This window comes from Equus asinus, chromosome 2, assembly GCF_041296235.1.
Source record: "Equus asinus isolate D_3611 breed Donkey chromosome 2, EquAss-T2T_v2, whole genome shotgun sequence".
Taxonomy (NCBI): Eukaryota; Metazoa; Chordata; class Mammalia; order Perissodactyla; family Equidae; genus Equus; species Equus asinus.
Window position 1 is genome coordinate 9947231 of NC_091791.1, and position 27587 is coordinate 9974817.

The 27587-nt window shown below is 38.6% G+C and overlaps 2 protein-coding genes across 9 annotated transcripts in view; one reads left to right on the forward strand and one right to left on the reverse strand.

Moving 5' to 3' along the window:
• Nucleotides 1-19071, forward strand: IKZF5 (IKAROS family zinc finger 5). Of its 2 annotated transcripts, XM_014834149.3 has the most exons (5): nt 1-220; nt 1621-1769; nt 9199-9373; nt 11446-11628; nt 14939-19071. In XM_014834149.3, exons 3-5 carry the CDS (start codon nt 9241-9243, stop codon nt 15880-15882), a joined length of 1260 nt encoding a protein of 419 aa, XP_014689635.1. In that variant the 5' UTR covers nt 1-220; nt 1621-1769; nt 9199-9240; the 3' UTR covers nt 15883-19071. The 2 variants fall into 2 exon arrangements, with proteins under 2 accessions (XP_014689635.1, XP_014689636.1); XM_014834150.3 differs by lacking the exon at nt 1621-1769 and having other exon boundaries at nt 88-220.
• PSTK (phosphoseryl-tRNA kinase) overlaps nt 10069-27587 on the reverse strand; it is a 21035-nt gene continuing 3516 nt past the window's right edge. Inside the window, exons 3-7 of one of the 7 annotated variants that reach the window (XR_006514693.2) lie at nt 27243-27441; nt 23940-24015; nt 23320-23413; nt 22817-22950; nt 10070-10767 (exon numbers count right to left, since the gene is read on the reverse strand). Coding sequence is in view for 4 of the 7 variants with exons in the window: in XM_014834151.3 (XP_014689637.1) it covers nt 19590-19789; nt 23320-23413; nt 23940-24015; nt 27243-27441 (569 nt within the window). In the remaining 3 variants the exon portion in view is untranslated. Of the gene's footprint in view, nt 10768-13282; nt 14819-18434; nt 19790-22774; nt 22951-23319; nt 23414-23939; nt 24016-27242; nt 27442-27587 lie in introns of those variants that run through there. The other 6 variants (XR_001396938.3, XR_011493317.1, XM_044749341.2 and 3 more) reach the window with 6 other exon arrangements.

Sequence of the window (27587 nt, forward strand, 5' to 3'; positions counted from 1 at the left end):
CCTACGGAAACCCGAGAGAGACAGATAGGATCCTCTCCGCTTTCGCTCTACGCCCTGCTCACGCGAGACCTGGGCAAGGCAGTGGGGCGGGAAGGGAACTGGAGACACAACAAACATGGCGGCGGTAGCGGCTGCGAGGGTGACGAAGACGGCGGCGGTGACGGCGACGGCAGCGGCGTTGAACAAGGCGGTGGGGGTTACTCGGTGCGGTTGTCAGGTGGTAAGTAGTAGGCTGCTCGCTCGGACGGCGGCGACATGGCTGAACAGGACCGTTAAGAAGGAGCGGCGGGAAGCAAGAGCCAGGATCGCGGCGGGCCGGCTAACCCTGCCCGAGACTCAGCCCCAGTGGAGGGTCGGGCGTGGTCGGTCGGCCTGTCGGCCGGCAGGGTCACCACCCGGGTCGTTCCTGGCCCGAGTGCGGAGGGTGCGGTGCCTGTGGCCCGGGAGCCCCGAATGAGTGGCGCCTGGTCTACGGCGCCGTTGGGCAGGGGCTTGGAGGCTCCAGAGTCGGAAGCTGCCTCTCGCTCTGACAGGTGGTCGTGCGGGGGCCGCCCTGAGGTTTGCTCTTCACCGGGTCCCAGGGGTTGGGGGTCAGCCGAGGCGCGGGTCTCCTAGGTGTTCCGAATCCTGGTGAGGATGTCCCTTCGAATCTTAGTGAGGATACCGCCCCGACGCCGGTCCCCGGCTGCTCGTTGGGAGAAGGACTTTTAAAACCTTCGTCTTTTATCTAATGATACTGCGGGATCCATTTGTTCACTCTGTTTTGGGGAGATGTGAGGTTGGGGGAGGAGTTTGCAGCAAAGAACTGTTCAGGTTCATGCAGGGTTTAAGTCTGTTGTTAAACTGTGTGGAGTGGGAGTAGCCCAGCCATGCACCTAGTAAGTGTTCGGTAACTGTGTGACTCTGAATTGAAGTTAGGTTGGTTCCAGCTATCACTAACCACGTGGTCCGTTTAGTGTCCCCTTTATGTGTTATTCAGAAGCTGACTGAAGAGTGACAAGCTGGAGAACAAATAAAGGCTCTTTAAATTGTGAGATCTAAGGAAATTCAGTTTAGAAGAAACTAAACTTCTTTAAAACGACTTTTTAAACGTCTGGATTAACAATTTGTAAATTCCATTTAATTTTGATTTATGTCTTGCCTTCAGCACAGCTACAGATGAGTATACGTTTGGGAATTCGTTACAGCGAATTGAGATGTTTGGTATTTTTTGCCCCTAACCCTTTCCCACAAATGTTTTCCTGTAGGACTGGCGCATTGTTTTTATGCCACTGTAGCTGTTCAGCAGTACTAAGCCTGATCCTTTTAGAAGTATATTAAGAGCAAATGAAATTAATAACTTGAATTTAGAAAGACATTGAAAATTTTCCAAAAAGGAAATCTTAAGAAATCCACTTGGGAAAAAAAACAATAGTCATACTACTGCATGTTACTGTTCGGTGATTCTTTGGATCTTTTGTTGGAGTGAACCTGTTGCTTTGTTCTTTATCTCTTAGCTTAATTTTCTCTTCTGGTAATGGTAAAATTGGCACAAGTTATTTTATTAGTTTATTAAGCCTGTAGATGCTAATTAAGTTTTTGTCATAAAGGTTTTGATTCGTGGTGTACTTTTCTTTGCAGACCTCTGTATGGCTTTCCAATTTTAGTTGAAATTCCCTCCATGGCCTTTTGGAGTCCCTTGGTGTGTCTCCAGAGTAAATTTTTATTACTCTACATTTCATCAATGTTGGAGTGGCAAGACAAAGGAGGAACTGATTTGGGGTGAAAAGGTTAGATTGTGACTCTTCTTTTGGATTTCTTGTAACTTGTATCAAAAATGTCCCTTTTTTGACTTCAAAGAATTTGGTTTTTTGACAGTTCTATAATCAGAGGAAATGTGTTCTAATTCTCTTTGAAGGTCCATGTTACTCTCTATACAAACCAAGCCTCATTTGTCAGACCTCTCCACTGATGTGTATTCTCTGACAGAGTAAATCTTTCAGTGATGACAATCATTAGGCTTTAAAAGTAAACACAACTGCTGAACTGCAATCACTTTATGTGGAGAGGCCTGCCTAAACCCCAAATTATTATATAAGTAAGTTACTTGTAAAGCGTTCTACCTTATGGTTAGTAACCCTTCTTGAAAATAGTAGGTAAATAAAATAGATCTTGCCATTCTCTAATCATGTTGTTCTCAGAATTTTCCCATAGCTGATAAAAAAGATAGACTTTGGGAAGAAGGTAGGGGAAGAGCCTCTTCTGGTCCTTGTATTACCTCTATTGCATAGTTGTGGTTGTTTTCTAATTCACATCATGATGCCTCTGTTCTGTGAGCTCCTGGTTAAGAGGTTGTGTGTGCATGTGTGTGTGTATTGATGAACAACTTCCCATTTATAATATGAGACTGAAGAAGAAAGATCAGAGGACCTGGTATGAATAAATCCTTTATCAAAAACCAAGGAAGATCAGAGAGTAGTTTAAGTTACCTGCTTAAAGGTAAAGAGGTTTTTGTGTCTTTTGGGATACCAAAGCTTATTTCTCAAATGCTTCTTTCCTTCACTAGCGTGGGTGGCCTCTGGTTATTTTGTGAGAGCCTTATTTTTGAGCCTTGAGCAGATAATTTGGGAGAAGCTATCGGCATAAAAGTAATTTAGGTACATTCTAGCTAGTTTCTAGATAGACATGTACCTACACCCCACAGAATACCATACTAGACCCTTAGTTTAACTACACTCAGAGTTATCACAGGGAGGACTCAATTTCTGTTGTATCATGTGGAATGATAATCATAACGTATGGGAATACTTCTCTTTGGTTGATATAATTAGATGTCAATTAGCAGAAAAAGTGGATCAGACTTGGAATACACCACCCAAATCTATAACAAAATTGGAGAACTCTTAAATATGTTTCTTTTTCTAATTACATGATTTTACACATTGAAATTTTGTGTGAGTAACTTTTTGGCTAACAAGCTCCAAGGTGTTGAATTCATGGCTAGTAGAAAAGATGTTTTTAATTAAAACATTATAGTTCGCTGATTTCATAAGATAGATTTTTATGTTATGTTTGCAAAGGTTCTTAAGTTTGTCAGCGTCTTAGAGGCATCTCTTGATAGCACTTAATTTGTGGAGTTCTTAGACTGAACTTTCAGTCCTGAGACTGATGATTACTTTATTAAAGAAAGGATAGGATAGGTTTGGATATAAAACCTTTGTTTTCTTTCAGTATCAGGGAAGCTTCTGTAGTTTCAGTATTATTGTTCTTTTTCTGTTTATTGTGCTTAGAAATACTGACTTGAGATAGAGAAAGCTGGGTTTTGAACCAAGACTCTATTCAGATTTGGGCACCTTTCATTCATGCTAGTCTGTTCCACAGACTAGAGCTCTGCAAGGGCTTGTCTGTGCATGTTCGTGTGTGTGTGTTTGTGAGAGAGCATGTGAGAGAGCGTGTGAGAGACAGAGGTGATGTAGGTCAAGTGGGCACAGAAATGCTTAGGGATGGAATGATGCTTAATTTTTAAATCCTTGCAGAATGTCTGAGGTTATAAACCATATCAATATAATTTAATCTCTAAGAATAGTTTTCTTTCATGTTTACAAGTTATCTTCCCTTTTTGCATTGGTATCGTTTGTTTTTGTTTTTCTTTTTTTAGTCCATCATACATTATGATTGAAAATCACACAATTTATGGCAGGGAACACAGTGAAATTTATAATGTGACAATGTGGTAATAGCCAAGACTGTCAAAATATGCCAGCCATCCTCTGTAATTAGGCTCATTTGTGTTCTTCAAATTTGAGGTGCATGTGTAAAAATATCATTTTCTTCTGCCTGCTTACTGGCAATCTCGTGCATTTTTTTTACGTTGTCACAAACCGAAGCAGTGTTATACTTTCTAATCAGGGTATGGTAAGATTTTTCTTGCTTTTGAAGCCTATCAAAATATATTCAGATATTTTCCAGTGGAAACATATCAGTTTTCGTATGAACTGATTGGCAAGAAGTGATGCTGAGTTGCAGTGTAAATACTCAGATTTCTTTCTAATTAGAACTTTTATAATTAAAACACAGACACTCTGTAGGGCCTTACAGCTTTTACAATTTTAAAAAAACACTATTTCCTAGATCATCTTCTTTTTTTTTTTTGGTCTTATATTCCCCCAATCCTTATACCTTTTACCTGTTATTTTCTTTTTTCCTTTTTATTGTGAGGGGCCTCTACCTCCAGTGCTGTGTTGAATAGCAGTAGTGGTAGAAAGCATTCCTGCCTTCTTGATTCTAAATGGGATGCATCGAAATTTTCTCCATTAATTGTAATATAGATTTTTGGAGATATCCTTTGTTAGCTTGAGGAAGTTAAAACATTCTAAGTTTGAATAAATGAGTCCTCTGTAGTTTTCCTGCACCTAGTGTTGCCATTGATACTCCTGTTTCAGTCTGATTGTTTTCTTATGTGGGTGGGCTGCCTTTTCTCTCCAGAAAGTTTTATATTATTTTCTTTGTCTTTGAGGTTTTTAAATTTCACAATAGTGTGTCTAAGTGGTGTTTTATTATCATATATTCTATTTTGCATTCTATGCTCCCTTTCAATCTAAAAGGGATCTTTAATTCTGGAAATTTCTTGATCATTATTTTTAAAAAACGTTTCTGTATTTTCCTCTGTCTTTCTGGAACTCATTCTATACCTCTGTCTGCTATATTTCTTACCTTTTTTTTTCATACTATTATTTCATTATGATTTCTTTGATTATGTATGGAGACTTTTTTTTCTTTAGAAGATTGGCCCTGAGCTAATATCTGTTGCCAATCTTCGTCTTTTTTTTTTTCCCCCTCCCCAAAGCCCCCGTACATAGTTGTATATGTTAGTTGTAGGTCCTTCTAGTTCTTCTGTGTGGGACACCACCAGAGCATGGCTTGAGGAGCAGCGTGTAGGTCCACGCCCAGGATCTGAACCGGTGAACACCCAGCTACCGAAGGAGAGCACTCGAACTTAACCACTCGGCCACAAGGCCAGCCCCCATTTCTTACTTTTTTATATATATATTTTTACTTTGTTCCCTAGTCCTGTGTGTTTTGAATTGTCCTTTTTTCCTTTCAGCTTTTTTGAAATAGAATCTTATTATAGATTATTCTTGATCTAATTCTTAATAATTTTTTTCATTGGAGCTGACTGGCTCACTTTTTTTTTTCCCCTAACCAAAGGGCTAATTTTTTTTTCTGCTTTTTCTCCCCAAGTCCCCCCAGTACATAGTTGCGTATTTTAGTTGTGGGTCCTTCTAGTTGTAGCATGTGGGATGCCACCTCAGCATGGCCTGATGAGCTGTGCCATGTCTGCACCCAGGATCCGAACAGGTGAAACCCTGGGCTGCCAAAGCAGAACTTAACCACTCGGCCACGGGACTGGCCCCAAAAGGGGTAATTTTTAAGGACAAATAATTAGCAGGAAAAACTATAGTCACAAAACAGATAATACTACAATGATTAGGAAACGTGGAAAACCAAAGTAAACATGTAAGATGGGCAAAAGCAACTGAAACAAACTTGTTCAGAAACCAATACTAATCCTTAAGATTGAGAAAGTTGAGCCAGACTAAAGCAAGTGACTTAAAGAGGTGGCCTAAAACAGTAAAATAAGAAGAGTTGAGTTTGGGAAATTGCAAATGGTGTATATGAATTAATGAGAGACTAAGGTGGACCATGTTTGTTTCATTGTAACTAAGAAACAGATGTATAAAATGATAACATAAGAGGCTCAGTTAATGACCTTTTAGAAAAGGGAAAACACTTTGAATATGGGACAGTGAGGAATTTCTTAATCTAAAGTGTAACCATTTTTTGCTGCAAAAATAGCTACTGTTGTCTGAGAACATATCATATGCTGCACATGTGAGATACACATACATACCTGTAAAACTTAGAACAGCACTGCAGGTTGGTACTGTTATCCCATTTTACAAAATAAGAAGCTAAAGCTGAGAGAAGTCCCTGTTCAGAGTCTTACAGCTAGTGTGTTTGACCTAATGCTATAATATTCTGTTCATCCAGAGGATAGACTTCAGTAGCTTCAACCTTCTAGAAAATAGTGAAAAGGGGTAGTAATAATAATACCTTTTTGAAACCTCTTGGTAACTTCTAAGAAGGGAGGAAAGGAACTATTAACAAATGTTGCATTAAGAGTAGTAAAACAGGGCCAACCCGGTGGCGCAGCTGTTAAGTTCTCACAGTTAAGTTTGCACGTTCCGCTTCGGTGGCCCAGGGTTCGCCGGTTTGGATCCCAGGTGCGGACATGGCACCACTTGGCAAGCCATGCTGTGGCAGGCATCCCATGTATAAGGTGGAGGAAGATGGGCATGGATGTTAGCTCAGGGCCAGTCTTCCTCAGCAAAAAAAGGAGGATTGGCAGCAGTTAGCTCAGGGCTAATCTTCCTCAGAAAAAAAAAAGAATAGTGAGAATTTGGTCACCTGCACAGCTTTATTTGGCTAAATGTGTGTGGCATAAAGACCAAATTAGATGTAAGGAGAGAGGAAGCCAAAAAGTACAAAAATAAGATATATCAGTCTGGAGCCAGTAAACAGGAGTTTTGGTTTTGGTCAGAAATCAAAAACAGCACTGTGTTCTTCATTAGTTCCTAAGGATATTACTGCACTGTTGTACAGTATATAATCTATAGTAGTAACGTAGTCAAGGGTTAGTGTATTTCCAGTTAAGTCAATTAAAATAGTTTTGGTTCTTAAAACGCTACTCAAGCTTTTGTTAATTGGGAAATGTGCTTTTATGGAACCCTCTCATTTCACAACCTTGCAGTTCTGCCATTGAAAACTTAGGCTGAAAAGAACCCAGAGTAGTTCAAACATTCTTAAAGAAGAAAAATATAACTTGTGGATTTAAATTACTGAAATATTAAGACTGTGTAGTATTAATGTGAGGATAGACGAAAATAGACCAGTGGAACAGAATAGAGAATCCAGAAATAGAATCACATATATATAATCACCTGATTTAGAAAGGTGATAATAGAGTCTAGTGGAGAAAGCCTGGTCTATTAAATTCGTGTTGCCAGAACAATTGGATATCTCCTTGGAAAAAAAGTATATTTTGACTCTTACCTCGCATCATATGCTAAGCTCAATTCCAGATAAAAATGTGAAAGGTGTGAAATTTCACAAGGTTGTAAACTATCATCATCTTAATAAAAAGTAAAAAAAAAAAGTGACAGGTGAAAAAAATCATAAAGCTTTTAGAAGAAAATACAGGAGAACATCTTCAAGTAAAATGTTGGCAAGGACATAAACCCTAAATGTAAAGGAAGAAAATGGGTAAATTGGACTATATTAAGAAATTCTGCTCATCGAAAGTTACCATAAGAAAACGGAAAGGCAACTACAGAGTGGGAGAAGATACTTAAAATACACATATCTAATAAAGAACTCATATCCAGAATATGATAAAGGACTCTTACATATTAATTAGAAAAAGACAACCCAATAGAAAAATGAGCAAAAGACTTGAACAGATACTTCACTGAATATGAAGTAGAGGATATCTAAGTGGCTAATTACCATAAAAAGCACACAACTTCGTTAATTATCAAGGAAAACAGATTAAAACCAGAACAATACCACCATACGCCCACCAGAATGGCTAAAATGAAAAAGGCAAACAATACCTGAGTGTTGGCAAGGATGTGGAGCAATAGAACTCTTGTTCACTGCTGGTAGGAGTGTAAATTGGTATAATCACTTTGAAAAACTATTTGGCATTATCTCCAGCTGAATATGTGCATACCCTGTGACCTAGCAATTTCAGAGCCCTTGAGGCACAGGCAGAGTAGCGCTGGAAGGGGCACGAGGGGACTCCTGGGATGCAGGTAGCCTTGCTGTTTCTTGATGTTGCTGCTTATTTCATGGATATGTTCACTTTGTGATAATTCACCAACCTCTACCCTTAGAATTTATGTGCTCTTCTGTGTGTATGCTATGCTTCAAGAAGAAGTTAAGCATACATGCTGAGAAGTGACAAATCTTTAGCTTTATGAGAACTTTTTTAGATAGAAAATTACTCATTAAATAGAGTTTAGGAAAGGATATTTTTAGCATAAGACATATTTAAGAAAACTATACAGTTGCATAAAAATATTTTTACTAGAAGAAAAGACATTTTGTCTCCTGGGTGTTAGACTTCCTCATCTTGTTCTTACTAGAAAACTTTCTGGTTATTTGATTTGTGAAATTGGGCCATAAACCTACGTGAGGACCAGTTTAGTTTGTGATTACAAAATCTCACTTGAGACTTCCCTTCTGTACATCAGCATCAGAGATTTTTTCCTTTCGTAATTTTACCCCCCATTCTTAGAGTTAATAGGATGATGAGTGGTGGTGGAGGTGGTGATTTGGATTTTGAGGGCAGGGGTCGGTAAACCACAGCCTGTAGGCCAAACCTAGCTCTGTGTCTGTTTTTGTAAAGCTGTGTTGGAACACAGTCATACTCATTTGCTTACGTATTGTCTGTGGCTGTTTTTAGATACAATGACAAAATTGAGTAGTTATGACAGAGACTGCATAACCTGTAAAGCCTAAAATATGTACTATCAGGCCTTTTAGAGAAAAGGTTTGCCACCCCCTCTTCTAGATCACCTTTTCTAGATTTTTCATTCATGTGAACCCTATGATTTAAGAGACTTTGCTGTTCCATATGGTAGTCACTAGCCATATTTGGCTATTTCAATTGAAATAAAGTAAAAATTTAAAACTCGGGTCATTTGTATTAGCCACACTTCAAGTGCTCAGTAGCTACATGTGGCTAGTAGCAGCTGTATTGGACAACACAGATATGCAGCATGTCCATCATCCAGAAAATTCTCTGACAGCCCTGATTAAGCCACTTGGTTTCTTTACTGTCTCCTTCATTGATAATCCTTGCTGATGTACCTATTTCTTTCATCTGGACTTTTCTCTTTTTTCTGTCTTTGTAATTTCTTTCCATCCTGTAAGACTAAGTTTGAATCCAGTTTATTTAAATGTTAAATATATTAATGTTTCAACGTTTTGTATATGTCTTATTTAGTTCACCAGGAAGAGTATAAGATATTTAAAGGCTCTGTTCTCTGTTGCTTTGTTTAGTGCCTTGCACATAATAATCTTTGCTACTGTGGTTGTTTTAATATGTACTGAATCTCCTTAAATAGTGTAAAATTATTTGGTTTTTTTCCTTAGGTATAACAAACTGTAAACTTCAAAAAAAAAAAAAAAACAAAGATGGGTGAAAAGAAACCAGAGCCTTTGGATTTTGTGAAAGATTTCCAGGAATACCTGACTCAGCAGACCCATCATGTGAACATGATTTCTGGATCAGTTAGTGGGGACAAAGAAGCAGAGGCTCTTCAGGGAGGTAGGCTCATCTTAAAACTATCACATAATTCACTTTTCATAAGTGTATTAGTGTTTGTGTATAGTGATCCATATTATGAAGGCCACTATTCACAAATGTGAATCATTCCATTTTTTTCCTAGAAAGATACAGGGCAGTTTTTTTTCCTTCTTTAAACACGTCAGATTTTCACTGAGGGAGAATGAAGCTCCCCAAGGGCGTAACATAGTCTAGAGATGCATTATGGTCTTGTCGGAAAGTTAGGGGTTCTAAATACCTTTCCCTTCCTCCAGGTTCTGTTAGCTAACAGTAGACACAAGGGAGTCAGGCATCACCTTCCTTCACTACACAAAGGATTCGGCCATGAGGAAATCTGGGTTAGACCTGAGACAAAATAGGAGTTTCTGTTTCTTCTCTCTTAAATGAAGGAAGGGCTGACCATGTTTACCTATCTAGGAGGAGAAACTAGAGAAAGCAGCGACCCGCTTGAGCCTGCCGCAAATAGACTTTGTCTAGTTTGCTTAGCACACAGGTTGGAATCTGTTCCTGAACCTAGCTCAGGGGTCAGCAAACTACAGTCTATGGGTCTGATCTGGACCGCTAACAGTTTTTGTATTAACTACAAGGTAAGAGTGGTTCCTATATTTAAAAATGGTTGGAAAAAAAATCAAAAGAAGAACGTCATTATGTGTGAAAATTATATGAAATGCACACTTCAGCATCCATAAATCAAGTTTTATTGAAACATCATCACACTTGCTTGTTTACATTTCTATAGCTGTTTTTGTGCTACAACAGCAGAGGTGAGTAATTGTGATAGAGACCATGTGACCCACAAAGCCTAAAATATTTATTACCTGATCCTAATAGGAAAAGTTTGCTCACCCCTGCCCCTGACCCAGATGGTCTGTGGCCTTGTAGTCCACGGCCGAGCAGAAGAGACCAGGCATCACCTGGGAGCTTGTTAGAAGTGCAAAATGTCAGGCCCCACCCCAGATCTACTGAATCAGAATCTGTATTTTAATAAGCTCCCCAAGTGATTAATATGCATGTTAAATTTTGACAGTCACTGGCTTGGGAAAGCAATGGGAGACAGGGAGACACTGAGCCTTGTTGTCCCTCCAGTGCAGTGTCACTGTTGGATATTGGACTTGCACCAACCAGCAAAATCACTTCTCTTCTGGTGAGGGGTGGAAGAAAGAGTGGAGCAGGGGCCTTGAATTGTTCACACCAGCACTGTCGCCTCCTGGAGATGGAGTAGAGGTGCTTTTCCCATGAAGCTGTAGGAATAAAAATGTCCCTCCTAACAACCTAGTGTACAGATTCCTGGACTGAGATTCAGGAGACCAGGGTTGTAGTCCCCACCGTGTGCTGGTTTTCCTGATGGTGAGCACTTGGCCCTTCAGTTTCTTTATCTATACAAAGAAGTCGTCAGGTTAGATTAAAGCAAAGAGCCAAACAAACATCTTTTAGCTCTCAAATTCTTACAGTTTTAACATTCAGAGTATGTGCTTAATTGGAATTTTAAGATCCTAAATGCAACCCAGAATTTAGAATAGATGTATAAACTGAGTGGAACAGTGCAGAACATTAATTGCTTTAGACAAAAGTAAAGAGAGTTAGAATTTTAGGTGATATTATGTCTGCCAATTATAATATTTGTAGAAATGACTAGAATCTTAAACACTTGTGTTACAACTAGAATATACAGCTATATAGACCAGGGGGCTTTGGAGAGAAGAAGAAAAAAAAAAAAAGTGTGTAATTATGCCTTCACTATTTACTCCCTTCTGTTTCCTTACCCGTCAAATAAGGATTATACCCTGTTCACTTCTTCAAAAGCATGTTGAGGACTGATGAAATTTATTTGTAAGTAACTTGAGATCTCCATATAAAAGGTTGTCAAAAACAGAATATAATAACTGCTTTTGTATAGAATTAACCTCAGTTCAGAAAGTCTGTATTATTTTATGAATTTAACTTTTGTGCTAAGTAAACTGTCAATTTATGAAAGATTTTCTACCACTGGACTAAAATGCTACATTGAGTTGATTCTGAGATGTGTAATTTCTTTTGCTATACTCTGTTTATAGCTGGAACAGATGGTGATCAGAATGGACTTGATCACCCATCTGTTGAAGTTTCCCTGGATGAAAACTCAGGAATGTTAGTAGACGGGTTTGAAAGGACCTTTGATGGGAAGCTCAAGTGTCGGTACTGCAACTATGCCAGCAAAGGAACAGCCCGGCTTATCGAACATATTAGAATCCACACAGGTAACAGAGATATGACTGGAGAGGGCATTTCTTTAGGGGCAGGAGAGGGGCCAAGGAGGGCGGGTTGATCTGCCGTATAAGTAGTCAGAGAGTTTGAAATAGGGGTTGATACAAAATTTGAATAAATAGGGAAGTTACTAGGTTTTTACAAAGCAATAGTGTAACAACATAAGCAGGAAGTGAGGCTGTTGTAGAGCTTCCCCTTCCTTAGCCGTCTTTCTTCTTGATCCAGATAATCTCTTAACATCTATCTGTTTCTCTCAACACCTCTCTGCTTGTCAGGCTGGGCAGGTTAATGCTGAAGACTGTATGAAGTGGTAAAATGTTTTTTTCTTTATTCTTACTAATTACTTTTCAATTGCAGACTGGGGAAAAGGTTTCAATACAGTTGCAGACAACACTGCTAATCCTCAGGTCTCCCCCTAGCCATCCCTTCTGTAAACAGGGTAACTAACTGCACCTATAGTTACCGTAGTTAGCTAACTACACCCTGCCCTGGCCCAAGACCAGGTCAGGTGTCCCTCCTGTGTGGCCCATGGCTTCCCATGTTGAGTTGCGGTGGCCTGAAAACCTCCTGAGGACAGGAATTGTGTCAGGGCCATCTTTGTGCCCCCAGAGCCTAACAGAGCATCTGACACAGGTACTCAGTACTTGTTAAATAAAAGACTCCAAATCTTGTATTCCAAATATTTATTTTACATATTTGTGCCATCTTCAACTAACAGCACTAACTAAAATTGTCCATCCTGGCAACTGAAGAGGAGAGGAGGAAGGCAGAGGTGAAGTGCTGACAATTTTGAAAGGATACTTTGCAAAACTCATACCTGGACTAGGAAGCCCGTTTCACTTTTGAGCTTTTTATTTAATATAAGGACATTTTTAGAAAAGTTTTTTGTATTTTGTTTTCCTGAGAGGGGCTACTAATATGTGTGTGTGTGTGTGTGTGTGTCTGAAGGTGTATGAAGAAGTGTTCATCAATAGATGTGTATATGAACATATAACTCTAGGGCATATTTTTGATGAAATCATTATGTAGAAAATATTATTGTCAGTTGTGCTGTTTCTTCTTTCCCCAAATGCCAGTTGAAGCCATAACAATTTTTACCCTATATTGATGAATAGACTATATCTGTATGTCTCAAATTGTTGCTAATGAGTTCTTAAGCTTTATTTAAGCTTGCAGATTTCTTTACAATTGTTTTTTTTTTAAAGATTTTATTTTTCCTTTTTCTCCCCAAAGTCCCCTGGTACATAGTTGTGTATTTTTAGATGTGGATCCTTCTAGTTGTGGCATGTGGAATGCCACCTCAGCATGGCTTGATGAGCGGTGCCATGTCCGCGCCCAGGATTCGAATTGACAAAACCCTGGGCTGCCAAAGTGAAGCACGAGAACTTAACCACTTGGCCACGGGGCCAGCCCTCTTTACAAATTTTAATGCTTTTGGGCAAATGTGAATTTCTGAAAAGCATTTTGTTTATTTATTTATTTCTTTACTTTTTAAGAACTGTCATCATAATTTAAGCCTTTAATTAGCATTCAGAATCAATAGAGATATTTTTCCAAATTCCTGGCCAGAACACAGTAAGTGATTTATATATTTTTAGTTAAGCACTCTTTGTGTGTGGTAAAAACATTTTATTTTATTTTTTTATTGTGGTAACGTTGGTTTATAACATATAAATTTCAGGTGTACATCATTATATAGTTTGATTTCTATGTAGATCACATAATGTTTACCACCCAAAGACTAATTACAATCCATCACCACACACATATGTCTAATCACCCCATCCCCTCTAGTAACCACCAATCTAATCTATTTCTATGTGTGTGTTTGTCATTTTTATCTTCTACTTATGAGTGAAGTCATGTGGTATTTGACTTTTTCCCCTCTGACTTATTTCATTAGCAAAATACCCTCAAGGTCCATCCATGTTGTCACAAATGGCGGAATTTCATCCTTATGGCTGAGTAGTATTCTATTGTATATATACCACATCTTCCTTATCCATTCATCCCTTGATGGGCACCTAGGTTGTTTCCAAGTCTTGGCTATTGTGAATAATGCCACGATGAACACAGGGGTGCATGTATCTTTATGCATTTGTGTTTTCATGTTCTTTGGAAAAATACCCAGCAGTTGAATAGCTGGATCATATGATCTATTCTTAATTTTTTGAAGAATCTCCATACTGTTTTCCATAGTGGCTGCACACTTTGCACTCCCACCAGCAGTGTATGAGGGTTCCCTTCTCTCCACATCCTCTCCAACACTGATTGTTTCCTGTCTTGTTAATTATAGCCATTCTGATGGGAGTGAGGTGATATCTCATTGTAGTTTTGATTTGCATTTCCCTGATAGTTAATGATGTTGGACATTTTTTCATGTGCCTGTTGGCCATCTGTATATCTTCTTTGGAGAAATGTCCATTCAGATCTTTTGCCCATTTATTAATTGGATGGTTAGTTTTTTTATTGTTGAGATGTATGAGTTCTTTGTATATTTTGGATATTAACCCCTTATCAGATATATGGATTGCAAATAGCTTCTCCCAATTGTTAGGTTGTCTTTTCATCTTGATGGTTTCCTTTGCTGTGCAGAAGGTTTTTAGTTTAATCTAGTCCCATTTGTTTATTTATTCTGTTGTTTCCCTTGCCCAGTCAGACGTGGTACTTGAAAATATGCTGCTAAGACCGATGTTGAAGAGAGTACTGCCTATGTTTTCTTCTAGAAGTTTAATGGTTTCAGGTCTTATATTCAACTTTTTAATCCATTTTGAGTTAATTTTTGTGTATGATGGAAGATAATGGTCTACTTTCATTCTTTTGCATGTGGCTGTCCAGTTTTCCCAACACCATTTATTGAAGTGACTTTCCTTTCGCCATTCTATGTTCTTGGCTCCCTTGTTGAACATTAACTGTCCGTAGATGTGCGGGGTTTTTTCTGGGCTCTTGATTCTGTTCCGTTGGTCTGTGTGTCTGTTTTTGTGCCAGTACCATGCTGTTTTGGTTACTATAGCTTTGTAGTATATTTTGAAATCAAGGAGTGTGATACCTCCAGCTTTGTTCTTTTTTCTCAGGATTCCTTTGGCTATTCAGGGTCTTTGGTTGTTCCATATAAATTTTAGAATTCTTTGTTGTATTTCTGTGAAAAATGTCCTTGAAACTTTGATAAGGATTGCATTGAATCTGTAGATTGGAAAAGCATTTTATTTTTGATCAATTTCTAAATCTAACAAATGGACAAAACATGAAACTTATAAATGAGCTACTCTCGCAGTTGTTTCCCCATTTTTTCTTTTTAAACAGGTGAGAAACCTCATAGATGTCACTTATGTCCATTTGCATCTGCTTATGAGCGTCATCTGGAAGCCCATATGCGTTCCCATACAGGAGAAAAACCATACAAATGTGAATTATGTTCCTTCCGCTGCAGTGATCGAAGTAACCTGTCCCATCATCGAAGGCGCAAGCATAAAATGGTACCAATTAAAGGTACTAGGTCTTCCTTAAGCAGCAAGAAAATGTGGGGAGTTTTACAGAAGAAAACAAGCAATCTGGGCTATAGCAGAAGAGCACTAATCAACTTAAGTCCACCTTCTATGGTGGTTCAGAAGCCAGACTACCTTAATGATTTTACCCATGAAATTCCAACTATCCAGACTGACTCCTATGAAAGTATGGCGAAAACCACATCAACTGGTGGCCTGCCAAGGGATCCCCAAGAACTCATGGTTGACAACCCTTTAAATCAGCTCTCAACTCTAGCAGGACAGTTGTCCAGTTTGCCACCTGAAAACCAAAACCCCGCATCCCCTGATGTAGTTCCCTGCCCCGACGAGAAGCCTTTCCTGATGCAGCAGCCCTCTGCCCAAGCAGGAGTTTCTGCCGTGTCCGCAAGTATTCCTCAGAGCTCCTCTCCCACAAGCCCCGAACCTCGGCCATCACATGGTCAAAGGAACTATAGTCCAGTGGCAGGACCGAGCAGTGAGCCAAGTGCCCACACGAGTACTCCTAGCATAGGAAACAGCCAGCCAAGCACTCCAGCTCCCACCCTGCCCGTCCAGGACCCGCAGCTTCTGCACCACTGCCAGCACTGTGACATGTACTTTGCTGACAACATTCTTTACACTATTCATATGGGATGTCATGGGTATGAAAATCCTTTTCAGTGTAACATATGTGGATGCAAATGTAAAAACAAGTATGATTTTGCCTGTCATTTTGCAAGAGGGCAGCATAACCAACACTGATTGAAAACAATCACATTATGCTTTAGTTAGTTTTACCTTTTTGTGTTTTGTAGTTTTGCTTATTGTTTTTTTCAGCGGGGCTTGGGTGGGTCTCATCGTTAGCAAGCTGTCTGCTAATTTAAAGTTTATATATTATATTTATAGAATATAAATTTGACAGTGGAATCAAAATTTTCTCCTTTTTCTCATAAAAATCTGTCAGAGTCATTTATGTATTAGAACAGTTAGGCACATTGGTGTCTGTTTTTCCCTTTCATTTAGACATTTGAGAATTTGAGTGCAATCATAATCTTACAGGGGTGCATTTAAATTTCCCACATTTATGGTCCATGAAAACTTCAAGGCTGATCAATACTCTTGATATTTCAGTATATACATTGCAACTAGATGTTATTTCTACCTTATTTCAAAATGGTAGAATAAATCACTTTCTCTTACAAAATCTGTTACAGCTGATTTCAGTGTTTAGTAGAGGAATTGTGTTTAAAATTGCTCTTAATTGAAATGCTATTTAGTTTACATAGCTTAAGTTGAATCAGTAGTTTGATTTCAACTGATAATAGTACAGCTATTTCACTGTAGTAAATTTTTTCCAAAGGGGAAATGTAAAACAGTTAATTCTTTTTAAATTAAAGTTATAAAAATATGGGGTAAAAGTTCTGAAATGAAACTTAAGACTTTACATTGAAAAACGGGGATTAATTTGTATTAAAATACCTGTTTATTCAATTTCTAATGTAAACACATCAATTTTCCATTGGACTCTTTTTATTATACTTCGAGTTTATTATAAAAACCAGAGGCAAATACATGAGAACGCTAGACATATCAGAAGATTATCTATGAAGATGCCTTTCTTTCTTTTAATTTGAACCTTTTGTTAAAATCCTTCATTCTGATGCCCTTAGTGTCAGATGAGGTTGATAACTATACTGAGAATCTGTTATTCCTCCTATTCCTTTGATGACCAAAGAGGTACAGTGCAAGTCATCCATCTTATTCCTAGGAATAAGTCCTTCAGAAAACATCTCTGAAATTTCCTTTTCCTGCCTTCTATTTGTTGCCCATAATTTCCAAGAAAAGGTGGGTATAGAAACACATGGAAAATGTGATGGTGAGGTAATGTTTAGAAAAATGAGGACATATGTCCAAAATGAATTCTGGTCTCCTCTTCAGAATTGGCCATTTAAAATATTTTCTGTGAGTTCAAGTTGTAATGCTTATTTGCAGTTTTACTAGTTTTTCATGTACAGTGACAAAACTATATGGAAACTGTGACTGAATTTGTCGCCTTGGTAGGAAAGGATAAAAAAGTGTGAAAATAGATATAAAATTCATTTAAACATGATATTTAACTTGTTTACAAAAATAAGACCTGCTAAATAAATCTAGAATAATTAATTTTAAATAGAAGGCTATTGTTTTTATATTGTGTAATAACTAGCTTATTCTGAAGAGAGCTTGGTCAAACAATAAAATATATTGTTACTAACTGTTGGTTTCTGAGTACTTTGCAAAAATTTTATTTTTAATTTGGTTCAAATCTTGGAAGTGTTACTAATTGGCTTCTTAAGGAGAAGTTATCTTATTAGTATTGATAGTTATTCTAACTATTAAGCATTTATTAACCAAAAAGGACCTTTACTCTTAAAGTACAGAAAAGGGAAATATTGATGGTATATGTCCACAAAAAGCCCCAAGTGCCAAGTTAATGGATCTTCTGCCCTCCCTTCCAAATGCTAGAAAGCCATTAAAAGGAGTACTTGTGGTTTAAAATCCAGTCTAAACTAATCTCAATGGCATTATTCAAACAGCAGCATCGAGGAATTTCTCCAAACAACTATGACTCTCGTCCTTGTCAAACCCCAGGCTCTAAATCTACACTTCTGTTTCTCTCTGTTGCTTAAATTGCTCACTGCTGAGATCAGTTTTAATGCAACCATTTTCAAATGTATAACTTGGCCCTAGTATTTATTTACTGCCAGAAAGAAACAGGTTCCTGTCATTTGGAAGCTTTTGTGATTATTTTCTTCCCTCTCACTTCTATTTTATTCTTCAAATAAAAGCAATACACCAAAATAGAAAATGAAAGTTTTCGTTAAACAAAGAGGAAAAACTCTCTTGTTAAACTAGTTTCTTAGCTATTCTGGGCCAAATAGTGACAAATAGATTTTTTCTGAGAACGAAAAAGATGGATGTGTTTTGAAGGTGCATTTTAATTTAAACATAGAAAAGATTTTTTTTCTTTTGTAATTACAAACTAGAATGTATAATTCTAATTTTCCTATGACTTAAAGAGCACAGTTGGTATTCCAAAGGTGTCGATGCTTGAAAGCTACAATTCTGAATGCACTAAAGTTTTTGAAGCAAATCTACCTTACAAACTCTTTTTAGTATTCTATTTTTTAAAGATTGAGGATTTTATTTAAATTTTCTGTGAGTTAAATTCTGTATTTGGAAAGATGTTAGTATCTTCCATTAAGTATTGAATATGTTTCTCCCATTTTATTTTTAATATAGAAATGAGTTGCTGGGGAAAGTTTAACATGCACTATTTATAGTACTTTGCTGTTAACAGGCAATGTTCTTAAACTAAATTTATTTTTGTTCAGTGAACGTAAGTTTAGATTTTTAGAGTTGGTAGATAATTTATCTCCACTAATATTTTTTTAAGAAACTGTGAAGAGATTAACAGGGAATAATTTTATTTCAGATTTTACTAATATAGTAACTTCTTGAAATTCAAGTACAGCCTAGATTTTTACTTTGAAAAACTTCCACTGGATATTTTCCAGTGCTATTTCATTTTAGAAATGTGTTTGCCATTCATCTGCAGAATTGTTTGACAAAGGGAATATTACTAAAGTTCAGAGATAAACCTCATTTTAAGTTCTACAAAAATATTAAATGGATGTATTTAAAAAAATTCCCTGCTAAGGACTTTTTCATTAAATAGTCTTAGAGGGTATATGATTTCTAGAACTTGTTTTTGTAAATGTGTACTTTGATGTAAAGAACATATTTTGTATGCAAAACATAAAACTTGAGTATGGTTGCAAAACACTATATTGTTTAGGGATTCCAGAAAGCATTTCAATGCTGAAATAACTATATCTAGTATGTAGTTCATATTGTGAATGAAGCTTTGCTTTTATAATATATGAATAAAAAATAACACTTTGTAATGATCTCGAGTTTTCTTTCTTGAAAACTAGGATCCAATTAGTCTTTTAGTAAGTTTCCAGTATGTAAAGTGTTAATTTAAAAAAAAAAGGTTTTATGGCTACATTGGTTTGAATTAGTAGAATGCCTTACACCCAGGAGAAGATCTGTCAAGAGTTGAAAACAAAAACTTCACACATCTGCTCCTTGCATTGTCTTACCTACATGCAAACATTGTCTCTTTCCTAGTTTCTTTGCTTTAAGACCCATTCAACATGACTCCTATCCCCACCAGCACCACCCCAATGGTTCTGGCACATAAATGAGGAAGGCTGTCTCAATGCTTAATTATCCATGTCACATCTGACAAGTGACTGAAGAATAATTTCTGTTTTGACAAATGGATCTTTTAGAATTGATTGATTTTTTTAAAAAAATAAGTGGCAATTCACATCATTGGCCTAGAAAACATTCAGTAATACAAAATTGTTTTAGTTTGCAAATTCTTAATGAAAATCAGACATTTGATTAGAAATGCAGGTGTTTTAATGCTGCTTTGAGAAATATTTCTGTACAGTGTTATCTTTCTCATAATGAAAAGAAGAAATAACATCTGCTATGTCAGTGGTTTGTTGAAAGCACAGATATTTTTTGTTTCCTTGTCTTAGGTCTTCCAAAAACTCTGCTTTCAGTTTGTTAAGTTCTTCTGCTAGAAGCTTCAAGTTGTAAGGAAGCACTTGTGCATCTACAAATAAAAAGATATTCTCAAATTATTTGTGTAAGTTAAATCAAGCGGGGGTGTCTAATGACATTAGGAAATTAATTTGAATACTTTACACAAACCAATCAGATTCTTCTATAAATTACCAATCAAGTTGGTGTAATATATAGACAAAAGGTCACATTAATGTGATACAAGCAAACTATTTAAATAATCTGTGGAATGCATGGGCAGAAAAGACAAGCCTGAAAGGGATTTTTTTGTTGTTGACAAGATAGTTGACTTACAGTCTTATTGAACTAACAGTAAGGTGAAAAAGCAGAAATAGAAAAAATGACAATTTGAGTTTGAAACTGATAATATGTAGAACAGTTGTCTAATAGAACTTTCTCAATGATGGAAATGTTCTACATCTGTTGTATTCAGTGCAGCAGCCACTAGCCATATGGGTGATGTGGCCGAGGAGCTGAATCTTTTCGTTAAACAGCTTGGTTGTTAGCCAGCCCCGGTGGTCTAGTGGTTAAGATCTGGCCCGCCTACCGCCACACCTGGGTCTCATTTCCCAGTCAGAGAACCACACCACCCCTCTGTCCCTTGTCATACTGTGGCAGCTGCATGTTGCTGTGATGCTGAAAGCTGCGCCACTAGCATTTCAAATACCAGCAAGGTCAACCACACTGTAGAGGTTTCAGCGAGCCTCCAGACTCAGACTAGGAAGAAGGACCTGGCCACCCACTTCAGAAAAAATTGGCCATGAAAACCCTGTGACTGGCACTGAAAGATCAGACAGTGAAGCAAAAAGACCAGGAAGGGTTCCGCTCTGCTGTACACAGCAGACGGTCATTACGAGTCGGAATCAACTTGAAAGCACTAACAACAAAAACAGCTTTATTGAGAGATAATTCACATACCATACAGTTTATCCATTTAAACAACAATTCAGTGGTTCTAGTATATTCAAAGAATATGTGCAACTGTCACCACAGTCTATTTTAGAACATTTTCATCATCTCAAAAACCTGTACCCTTTGGCCATCACCCTCCTACTCCATCCCCCCGACAATCCCTAAGCAACCACTAATCTGCGTGTCTCTAGACTTCCCTGTTCTGGACATTTCGCATTACTGGACTCATACAGTATGTGCTCTTTGGTGACTGGCTTCTTTCACTTTGCATAATGTTTTCAAGGTTCATCCTTGCTGTAGCATGTATTGGTACTGCATTCCTTTTTATGACTGAATAATTCATTGGATATACCATATTTTGTTTATCCATTTGTCAGCTGATGGACATTTGGGTTACTTCCACATTTGGCTATTATGAATAACGCTGCTATAAACACTTGTGTACAAATTTTTATATGAACATATGTTTTCATTTCTCTTGAGTATATACCTAGGAGTGGAATTGCTGGGTCCTACATTTAATCATTTGAGGAACTGCTAGGCTGTTTTCCAAAGCAGCTGCACCCTCTTACATTCCCACCAGCAGTGTATGAGGGTTCTGATTTCTCCACATCCTCAGCAACAGTCGGACTTTTGATTCTAGCTGTCCTAATGGGTGTGAGGTGGCATCTCACTGTGCTTTTGATTTTCATTTCCCTGATGACTAATGATGTCAAGCGTGTTTTCATGTGGTTATTGGCCATTTGTATATCATCCCTGGAGAAATGTCTATTCAGATCCTTTGCCCATTTTTAAAAATTGGGTTGTCTTTATTATTGAGTGATAAGAGTCCTTTAGTTATTTTGGATACAAATCCCTTATGAGATACATGATTTGCAAATATTTTCTCACATTCTGTGGGTTGTATTTTCACCTTCCGATGGTAGAACTGAATTTTTATTTTTATCTTAGCACAGATCTAGAAGCTAGTAGCAATTCCCTTACCACCTGCCTTCCCCGCCCCAATCTGTTTTTTTAATGGGTGGGAAACGAGTCAAGAGTGATTTGGGCATAACCCCATTCCCCCTTCCCTTCATTTTATAGACAGAACAGAACAAAGGCAAATGGTGGGGAGAGAACTCCTGCAACGATTTTGTTTCTGTTCTAACAATGCTGCCATTTCTGTTCCCGTCCTCTGTTTTTCAAACTTTGGATTGTAACCTATAAATGAGCTGCAAGTTGCAATCAGTGTCCCTCTAAAATGGAATCAAATAGAACACAGTAGAGTTCATTGAACATGTGAGGGTTTCATGACACTTGTTTCTGTGCATGCGTGTGTTCGTGTACCGGGCTACACACTAGGTTACAATATAAAACCTTATTTTTCATGGTAAATAAAGTTTGAAAAACACAATATGGTTAGTATATTCTTTCTTTTTCCAATGTCCTAAGCTTTTGTAAAGGTATTAATAATAAGTGTTGGTGATGTAGGGGAGCTTAATAGAAAGCACAGACCAGATTCAGACTTGACTCTGACCCCAGGTTGCCCAAGAACTTAGTAGCTGCTCAGCCTTGGGCCAGTCACCTGATCCTCTCAGAACCTCCATCTCCCCATTTGTAACATTTACACCTACTTTATAGGACTGTGAAGACTAGAAACAATATTTATAAGGCACTCAGCATATAAAAGCTTAAGAAATGTTGGGGCCGGCCCTGTGGCCGAGTGTTAAGTTCTCACGCTCCACTTTGGCAGCCCAGGGTTATACCGGTTCAGATCCTGGGCACGGACATGGCTCCGCTCATCAGGCCATGCTGAGGCGGCATCCCACATGCCACAGTTAGAAGGACCCACAACTAAAAATATACAGCTCTATACCAGGGGGCTTTAGGGAGAAAAAGGGAAAAATAAAATCTTTTTTAAAAAAAAGAACTGTTAAGCAGCTGCTATGTTTTAAATAAAAATTTAAATATAGCAGAGTTCAATATTTAAAACCTAAAGGAATTATGTTATAAAACCACAGTTACCCCATATTTCATCTAAGTTCAGACTGACGATACACTGAGCTTGCTCAAAGTCCATGCTGATTTTACATCTGGCCCTGACTACGTCTCCCTGTTCCTTACTTCACCCCAGACTCAATGGCCTCTTTTCTGTTCTAGAACTTACCAAACAACTTTACCTCTGGGCGTCCGCACTTGTTGTGTCCACCGCCTGGAATGATCTCCCTCTGCAGGGCTTGCTCCTTCCTTTCATTCACATCCCGGCTCAAATGTCATCTCTGAGAAGCCTTCCTGATTCCCCTTTTAAAAATAAGTCCTCCCATCACTCTCCACGGCCTCACCCTACCTTACTTTTCTTCAGAGCACTGGCAGACGGTCATATATTTGTGTTTTTGTCTGTCTCCTCACTATCATGTGCTGCTCCCTCCTGACTCCTCAGTGTCTAGAATAAGGCCTAGTCCAGAGTAGCCACTCAATAAAAAGCTACTGGATGGATGAATACCCAGTTCCGGGGGTAGAATTTTTAGTTTTCTATAACCGAGTTGCATATTAGACTGAAAACATGATGTAAACTCTATGACTGAAAGCTAAGAACCCACCCAAGTGTCCAGGGAACAGGAGAAGCAGCAGAGTCCGGCCGACTACCCAGCCTGTAAGTGCCCAGCGTACCTTTCGCTTCCTTCATCGTCTGAGAGACGATTCTTCGAAGTGTCTGATCAGCTTGATGAAGAATGTTAGTTGAACAAGTAATTCTGTCTGTTTCCTATGTAACACAGACATTGTTATTGGAAGTTACAGTTTTATAAAAGAAATGGCTAAAGTGTAGGCGATGCATATTTGAAGAGACTAAAAGAAAAGTTAAAGTGGCTTTTCTGTTCCAGTCATTCTTCCCTAGGAGAGGGTCTAAAAGAAATGCATCCAGTTATAAACTGGGTTCCATTTAGGTAGAGGTGTGCTGGTAAATGTCTCATAATGGGCTCTCCAGGAAAAAAAACAAGAACTTATCTTTAGCGTTTGTCAATTTCTGTGAAGTAAATATTCCCATCTTGCCCATTTCAAGCTACCAACATACTGTCACCAGGCTCCCACATTTCTGAAAATTTAACAATTGGCTTTGACCAGCCGGTGCAAGCTGCCACCAGTGCACCCTGCATCCAGGTGTCAGAAGCCGAATGCTGCTGAGATGCCCGGGCAGGGACAAAGCATTTTTCACATTACTGATATTTTTTACACTCAGCTCAAAAAGTTGTTCCTTCTCATTTATACTAAAGCTATAACGGAAGACTTACCTTTTGTTCCACATTGTCCTCCACACATTTCACTGGATTTTCCAAAGCAGTAAGCAATAAATCAGTCAACTTCAGGCTATAAGAGAAGGTGAAATAAAATAAATCCTTATATCAAACATCTGTTTTTAAAGAACTTGTGTTTATGAATACTAAATTGAATTCTAGAGGAATAAAAGTGCTATATTCCAAGACCCTAAACAAAAGGGGGGAAAAGAAATGATTTGGAAGCTACCTTCTACTTGCAAAATCCAAATGTAGAAGCTCAAATTATAAGCCAAAAAATTCCCTCATTTAAAAAATATTACTTTCCTAAGACTCATATCCATAAGCTTTGAGAAGACATTCTCTCTTTTCCCTCATTAAGTGCTGAACTTCAGGCTACAAGAACTCTACTTTATTCCCTAAAGTAGGATGCTCAGTCTGTATTTTCTGGTTTCTGCTTATTTACTGGACGTGGATTAGCAAAGTTCCTCACTGGTCAAGGGGCCATGGAGGGTGGAATTCATTCATTCATTCAACAAATATCTATTGAGCATCTTTTTTTTTTGGTGAGGAAGATTGGCCCCGAGCTAACATTCATTGCCAATCTTACTCTTTCTGCTTGAGGAAGATCATTGCCAAGCTAACATCTGTGTCAATCCTCCTCTATTTTGCATGTGGGACACCACCACAGCATGGCTTGATGAGGGGTGTGTTAGTCTGCGCCTGGGATCCGAACCCATGAACCCCAGGCCACTGAAGCAGAGCATGTGAACTTAACCACTACGCCACCAGGCTGGCCCCTTGAGCATCTTCTTACATGAAAAATACTGTATAGTTATAAGTGACACAATGTGCTAAGCTCAGGGTATAGCAAGATCCCTACCCTCTCTAAGCCTGATAATGTAATAGAGAGAGACAGAAAGTAAATTAATGAAATAAGTGGAAAATAATAATTCCCGATAGTGCCAAGTAGACAAGGGAGTGAAGACAGTAAACAAAGTGATGATGATCGAGTGACGGGGTAGTCCAACTAACATTCTTCGTGTTTGTCACGGTGGGCAGGGAAGCCAGTGGAGCGTAACCATGGGGGAAGGGTGGAGCGGACACAACTGCAAAGGCCTTAGGCAAGAACAGGCTTCTTGTGTTCATGGAACAGAGAAGGCCAGCTTGGTTGAAAGACAGCAAGGGGGAAAGTGGTAGGACATGAGCTTGGGGAGTTAATCAGGGTTAGAACATGTACGTTATGGTAAAGAGTTCAAATTTTACTCAGAATACAGAGGGTAGCACTGAAGAAATTTAGGCAGTGAACTCACTGAGTTCCTCTCTACCTCAAGATGATCTTTCTCACAATGAAAAGAGCCCAGGTTCTGGAATGAGTGAACTCGCACTGGGTCCAAACCTTGGCTCTGCCACTTACTACCTGAATGTGCGACTTTACTTATGTGGGCCTTGGTTATCCCATCTAGAAAATGGGAATAATTATATTTACCCTCAAGGGCTGTTGCGAGGATTGAATGAGATTATACAGATAAAGTGTTCAGAACACTCCCAGTAGGTGGTATGTGCTCAAGAGCTGTTGCTGCTAGTAGCAGTAGTATTTCAGAGAAGCCTGGGAAAGGGACATTGGTCAGGTCATCTTTCAACTTCCAACACAGGGCCACCAGACTTCAAACAATCCCTTCACAGTCAGGCTGTGACTATTCTGGATATGTGAGAACAGGTGACCAGGTTCTGAAGACCCGAGATGACACTGAGACGATGCTAAGGGTTGGCACTGGCCCTGGAGAAGCACATCCTCCTCCTTGCTTCTAGCGAGAACTGGCCTCACTGGTCTCAGAGGATTGATGATGACCTTATGCCGCTCTCAGCGCCTCAGCCAGCCACTCACTTCCAAAGGAGAAACTTTTAAGTATTCCAGAATAAGGAGCAATCAGCTGGTTAAGTGCCTGCTTAAAGTTCAGGATACTATGACAAGATAAAACTAGAAACCTCAGCAGGCGCTTATTTCATAAACTCTATAACAATAGTCACATAAATCCAATTTTGGGTTTTGCTTCTTTTGTTAGTATATTAAAGTACATATTATAAAATGCATGGAAACTGTATCCTGGGAAATAAACATTTTGAGGAATGAGTTTTAAAAACTAGCCTTTTAAAAACTGCTGATCCCCTGTGGACAATGGTTAGGCAGGAGCTGAGGTAATGCGGGCAATACATCTCTAGAACTGTGCTGTCTGATAATAGCCACTAGCCACATGAGGCTACTTTAGTTTAAAGTAACTAAAATAAAATTTAAAATTCAGGTTCTCGGTTGTACTGGCTGTATTTCAAGTGCTCAGTGGTCACATGTGGCTAACAGCTACCATATTGGACAGTGTAAATACAGAACATTTCCATTATCAGTGAAATTTCTATTAGAAATGTCCTGCTCTAGCATTATTTACAATAGCCAAGACATGGAAGCAACCTAAGTGCCCAGCAACAGACGAATGGATGAAGAAGATGTGGTACATATATACAATGGAATACTACTCAGCTGTAAAACAGAACAAAATCATTCCATTTGCAATAACATGGATGGACCTTGAGGGAATTATGTTAAGTGAAATAAGCCAGCGAGAGAAGGATAATCTGTGTATGACTCCACTCATATGAGGAATTTAAAATTATGGACTAAGAGCAGTTTAGTGGATACCAGGGGAAAGGTGGGGTGGGGGGTGGGCACAAAGGGTGAAGTGGTGCACCTACAACATGACTGACAAACATTAACGTACAACTGAAATTTCACAAGATTGTAAACTATCATTAACTCAATAAAAAAAAAAAAAAAGAAATGTGCTGCTCTAGAACTCTCCAGACATGTATCATGAATGAAGGCCTTAGTGCCACAGCCCTCAAGCCTCACATATACACGGCAGTGTGACTCCAGCAAGGTTCAAGGCAAAATTAGGATGCGGTACCCGTTCCATTCTTTTTCTTTCTATAAGGAAATTCCTGGGCAACTACTCAGACTATGCTACTTTAGCAAGAGTATAAAGACATGTCCCCCTCTGAGTCCCCTTGCTCTGACCTCTGGGAGAGTCTAATCTTAACAAGAGTACATGTTTGTAAACCAACTTGGGTTCACATCTCAGCTGTCACAAGCTCGGTGACTCTGGGCAAACTAAACTCAGTTCTCACTGTTGCCTCTTTGACACAAAGAGGGAAATAATCTCTCTCCAAGGCTTGTGTAAGGACTAACCACGTGGATACAAGTAAAGCATTTAGTACAGTGCCTGGCTCAGGGAGGCCCCCAGTGAAGGACGGCTTTGAGTAGGATACCTGGCTTCAGGAGAACATGCTGGACTCTGAATGGTGAGGCTGTTGTGTTCCCAAGCATTTTTCTCAGGGTTGGGCTTTTCTATCTTTCTTCCCATCAGGTGGATGGTCTCGGCAGGCAGTGCCTGTGGTCTCTGGCCATTCCTCTGTAAACAGGTCTCAAGAGAACAATCTAAAAACACCTGGCAAAAGCCTAATGAATCTGAAAACAATTTGAAACCACAAAATTACTGGTGGACTATTTTTCCAAAATGTGAAATAAACATATTAGATAAATTACCCCAGCTGCAGCAGGAAAAACCATTTATAACATGAAATCTAGCTTTGAAAATTAAGTAAATCCATATA

Excerpts from the sequence above, each read along its gene's own strand:
- IKZF5 (XM_014834149.3), top strand. The coding sequence starts at position 9,241 with ATGGGTGAAAAGAAACCAGAGCCTTTGGATTTTGTGAAAGATTTCCAG. Across the intron at positions 9,374-11,445 it reads AGCAGAGGCTCTTCAGGGAG|CTGGAACAGATGGTGATCAG; the intron begins GTAGGCTCATCT and ends CTCTGTTTATAG. Across the intron at positions 11,629-14,938 it reads ACATATTAGAATCCACACAG|GTGAGAAACCTCATAGATGT; the intron begins GTAACAGAGATA and ends CTTTTTAAACAG.